Source organism: Sarcophilus harrisii, chromosome 3 (assembly GCF_902635505.1).
Source record: "Sarcophilus harrisii chromosome 3, mSarHar1.11, whole genome shotgun sequence".
Classification (NCBI taxonomy): Eukaryota; Metazoa; Chordata; class Mammalia; order Dasyuromorphia; family Dasyuridae; genus Sarcophilus; species Sarcophilus harrisii.
Window position 1 is genome coordinate 596,761,493 of NC_045428.1, and position 5,279 is coordinate 596,766,771.

Below are 5,279 nucleotides of genomic sequence, written 5' to 3' on the forward strand. Positions count from 1 at the left end.
CACTTTTACTTTTTCTTTAGTTTGAGTGTCATGGTCAAACCACAACTGGAATAAATCTTGTTGCACACTGAATACAATATTCTAAGAAGTACATCGTCAAGCTGGAGAGCATCAAGAGCAGTGTAACAATGTGAGGGAGGGACTTCAAACCTTCCTACTAAAAATTGGTTGAGGGAACCATGTGTTTAAGCTTATCAAAGAGATGTCACTGGAAAGGAAATAGCAATCTTCAAGCATTCAAAGAGTTGTCATATAGAAGAAATATTATAGGATATAGATCTGGGGAGGGATTATTATTAATTAGATTCTCGAGTTAGAGCACTTTATTTTACAAGAAAGGAAATTGAATCCATGGGAGGTGAAATGATCGACCCATATTAATACAGATGGCCAAAATAAGATTTAGACTAAGATCTTCCAATTCCAAATCTAATGTTGTTTCCATTGTGCCATGTTACTTCATATTTCTTTTCTACGGCCCCAGGAACATAATTGGATAGACTCTGTAAGAGGAAGATTATTGGCTAAATATAAGGAAGAATTATGAAATACATTACAATTTCATGAAATGAAATGTGCTACACTATATTATTTCAGGAATCCAAACAGAAGACTACTTATTGAGGAAAACTACTATGTGTGGGAGGGTAGGTGATATGACTTAACCCTGAACTCTTCACAATCTCAGATAGTTTACATTGTAGGAAGAACTCTGTTTAAAGGGAAGGGTGTAAACAAATAACTTCTAGCTTGTAAGATTTTGTGATGTTCTTCCTGGGCCCTCATTTCCTTTTTAGAATTCTTCAAATGAACCTGTTCCTGTGCATTCCCTATGGCTGATGGACTTTTCCAAGGACAGAAAATGACCAATTGCACTAGGGTTCCGGGATTCATTCTCCAGGGCTTCTCAGGCATTCCTGAGCTGCAAAGTTTTAGTGCTGCCATCTTCCTTTTCATCTACATATTCTCTGTGCTTGGAAACATCTCCATCATCACAGCAGTGAATCTGGATTCTCATCTGCACACACCCATGTACTTTTTCCTCAAGCATCTATCATTCATTGACATGTGTTCCACCACCACCACGCTGCCCCGGGCGCTTTTTGCTGCCCTGGCCGGCTCAGAATTCATCTCTCTCCCAGCATGTGCAGTTCAACTTTTTGGTTTTGTCTTCTGTGGGGCTACTGAGTGTTTTCTCATCACCTCCATGGCCTATGACCGTTGTCTGGCCATCTATCAGCCCCTGACTTATGGGACCACTATGACCCCAGAGTTCTGCTGTGTGCTGGTGGTTGTGGCCTGGGTGAGTGGACTCCTCTTCTCATCCTTCCACACAGTCAACACCTTCACCCTGTCTTTCCATGATTCCATAATAGAACATTTCTTCTGTGACATCCCTCCACTCCTCCGATTGTCCTGCACTGATCCTCACAAACACGAGGCAGCTGGCTTTATTGTCAGTGGCTGCGTCATCATGAGTTGCTTTGCACTTACTGTCCTGTCCTACATCCGGATCCTAGTCACTGTGGCCCGTATCAAGTCCACACAGGGTCGCCAGAAGGCCTTCTCCACCTGTTCCTCCCACCTCATCACAGTATTACTCTTTTATGGGACTGGCAGTTCAGCCTACATGAGACCTGCGAATGGCTACTCCCCACTTCAAGGGCGCCTAGCTGCCATATTTTACTCCATCCTCACTCCTACCTTAAACCCCATTATTTATAGTATGAGGAATAGAGATATGAAGGCAGCCCTAAGGAAGCTTTATGGTCATAGAACATGATGAAGTTCAGAATCTTGGAAGCAAAGAGAGTAAAGGTTCCCGGTAGCATACTCTCATAACTCTTCTTGTGGAATGGCCAATATTGTACTCTGGAAATTGCTACTAATATGAATTTGCAATCTTCACCAAGATCTTTCTTCTCTTTGAACCTTATTTTCATCTGCCAAATGGAAATAAGAACGCTTGTTCTCTGGTTCATGGGATATAAGAATAAAACTTAAAAAACATAAGGAATATATTTCCTAACTACAGCTATGTATTCCAGTTTGAGTAGGTGACCACTTCTTATTATAGCTGGCAATCTTTATAAAATTCTGTGACTTTAAAAATGGGATTTTTAAAACTGTGAATGATTTAGTTATTCTCAGCAATATAATGATCCAAGGCAATGATTGATGATGAAACTTACTACCCACTAGTTGTGAACTGATCCAACCATTCTGGAAAGCAGTTTAGAATTATGCCCAATGGACAATCAAAGTGTGCCTTTGATCCAGCAGGGGGACTGTGCCACAAAGAGATCATAAAAAGAGAAAAGGACCTACATGTGCCGTTTGTAGCCGTCCTTTTTGTAGACACAAGGAACTGCCCATCAGTTGGAGAGTGGCTGAATAGGTTATGGTATATGAACGTTATGGAATATTATTGTTCTATAAGAAATGACCAGCAGGATGATTTAAGAGAAGTCTGGAGAGGCTTACATGAACTGATGCAAAGTGAAGTGAGCAGAACTAGCAGATCATTGTACACAACAACAAGAAGATTATGTGATGATCAACTCTGACAGACATGATGTGATTTAAGCCAGTCCCAATAGACATGAATTGGAGAAAGCCATCTGCATCCAGAGAAAGGACTGTGGGAACTGAATGTGAATCACAACATAGTTTTTGCACTTTTTTTGTTGTTGCTGGCTTGTTTTTGTTTTCTTTCTTTTTTTCCCTTTTGTATCGGATTTTTCTTGTGCAGCATGATAAATGTAGAAATATATATATATATATATATATATACATATACATACATATATATATATACATAAGAATTGTACATGTTCATCATATATTGGATTACTTGCTGTCTTGGGGAGTGATGGGGGAAGGGAAGGAGAAAAAATTGTATCACAGGATTTTGCAAAATGAATGTTGAAAACAATCTTTGCAGATATTTTGAAAATAAAAAGCTATTATAAAAAAAAGAAAATTACTATATATCACTATAGTGTTCTTTTTCTTTTATAAAATATAATGGTTCTCTGGGAGCAGGTTTCTTGGGAGATTTTCTGGAGGCAGCCTTAATTTCAGTTCCATGTATCAGCTGGATGATAAAATCCAAACGTTTATTTTCTCCTTCCAAGTCTTGTCTCTTTCCTTGGGCCCGGTTAGCTTTCTTAGAGGCCTATCTCTCTCCAAGAGCTCTTGCAGCTTGTCCTTTGTTGCCTCCAGCTCCCTCTGAATCTTCTTACTAAAGGTTCATTTTTTCCTGTTTTTTTTTTTTTTTTGACTAAGTTATTCTCAGTTTCAGACCTTTGTCTTTTGGAATCTCAGATCACATTCTATGCTCTTATGCATGATCCTACATATATTAGGATCTTGCTTTGTCTTTGAATTTTTTTCTTTTATACATGAAAAAAATGAACTCCAGAAAAAGATTCATGCCCATGATTATAAATAGTAAATTGAAGATCAATGGATCATAAGTCTAGGATTAGAAAGGAACTCAGAGATCATTTAGTTCAAACACCTTCATTTTACAAATAAGGAAACTGAAGAACAGGGACTCTCCAAAGATTACATAGTAAGCATAAGAGTGAGAGTTAAAGCTAACAGCCTTCTAGATCTACCAACAAGCTTCATTCTTTGAATTATATAAAAAGCTGAGACTTAAATCCAGCCCTTTAAATTTTAGGCCTTCTAGGCTATTTAAATAGTATCAGATTATACAAAGCTATTTCTCCTCTCAACAAAAATTAGAATTTAGTATGAATTTGAGGGCAGGGAATAATGTTGTAATCCATCCATACCCTGGTGGTGGGAAACATTGAATTGACTGTAATATGAAGAGTCATTCCCCCTACCTCTTTAAACCACATCCACACATCTCTTCCTGACTTGCCTTTTGAATTAGTTCTATAAGCCTTTCTTGAGGAAACATTCTTGGCAAGATCCTATGTTAGGCACCAAGGATGGAAAAAAAAACTATCAATTATGATAGTCTTCCAAACATTCATTCTGTAGTTCCATACCCCTTCTCCATTCAATAGATTTATTTATTCTGTAGTTCTCAAATGTTACCAATAATTAGATTCAAGAGATTTTTTTTCATTTTATTTTATTTTTCAAATAAGTATATTTTTCACCTTCCCACACCCATCACCTATTAGAACAAATAAAAGCAAAACTTTTACAATAAATATTCATCGTTCAGGAAAATAAATTACTATATCAGAAAGGTCCAAAATTATATGTCTCATTCTGCATATTGAATCTATCAAATATCTATCAGGAGAGAGAGGGAGTAGAATGCTTCACCATTGATTCTTTGGAGTCCTGGTTGGCCATTACTTTCATTGGTTATTAAGTTATTTAAAATTATTTTTGTTTATGAATGTAATCCCAGTTTCAAAGCCCATTGCTCTGAGATGCTTTACATATTGGTAGAAATCAATCCCCATGCCTGCAACAAGGGCAAGATGGAATTGGTGAAAATTGGTGGTTGTTATTATCCAAATTATTCTCCTGATTTTTCTGATTTCATTTTGTATCAATTCATATCATATGAGTTAATCATTCTTACAGTATGATAGCATGCTATTTATGTGACATAACTGATAGGAAAATTGTATGACCTCATATGACATAATTGATTACCCAATTACTGGATAGCCCCTTAGTTTTTCTAGGCTTTTGCCATAATAAAATGAGTCAGTGTATGTGAACAAATATACACAAACATGTATGCACACATATACATAAACATGTACAAAGATAAACACATGTACATATATGTGATTCTTATAAGGATTATTATACTTCTATATATTGTTAATTAATAATATGATGTATAAATTTATTTATGTGTACATTTACACATATATTTTTTGAGGTATACTGGTATGCTGGAGCAAAAGATAAGTATAATTTTTTAATTTTGGGGACATATTTCTGAATTGCTTTTCAGAATGGCTGTGTCCATTTCACAGCTCCATAAATATTAATTGTACCTCTTTTTCCATGTCTATCAACATTTGTCATTTTAAAAATCAACCTAACCTAATGAATGAGACAAACAAATGAGTTAGACATATAAAAGTTACTATGACAAAAAAGTAAAGAAATAGAAAAAATTTCTTTCATATCTGTGGAAGTGAAAAGTTCATGATCAAGCAATCAATAAAAAAGACCATAGAAGATGGACAATTTTTATTATATAAAATTGAATTTTTTATAAACAAAATCAATGCAGCTAAAAACTGATGATAATTAACTGAGAAAAAGGG

The 5,279-nt window shown here is 35.9% G+C and overlaps 1 protein-coding gene across 1 annotated transcript; it reads left to right on the plus strand.

Annotated features, from left to right (window-relative positions):
* Positions 1-819: 819 nt before the first annotated feature.
* LOC100915067 (olfactory receptor 5B12-like) lies at positions 820-2,031 on the plus strand. Its single transcript, XM_003765250.2, has one exon. The coding sequence runs from the start codon at positions 833-835 to the stop codon at positions 1,781-1,783; it is 951 nt and encodes a 316-aa protein (XP_003765298.2). The 5' UTR covers positions 820-832; the 3' UTR covers positions 1,784-2,031.
* Positions 2,032-5,279: the final 3,248 nt, after the last annotated feature.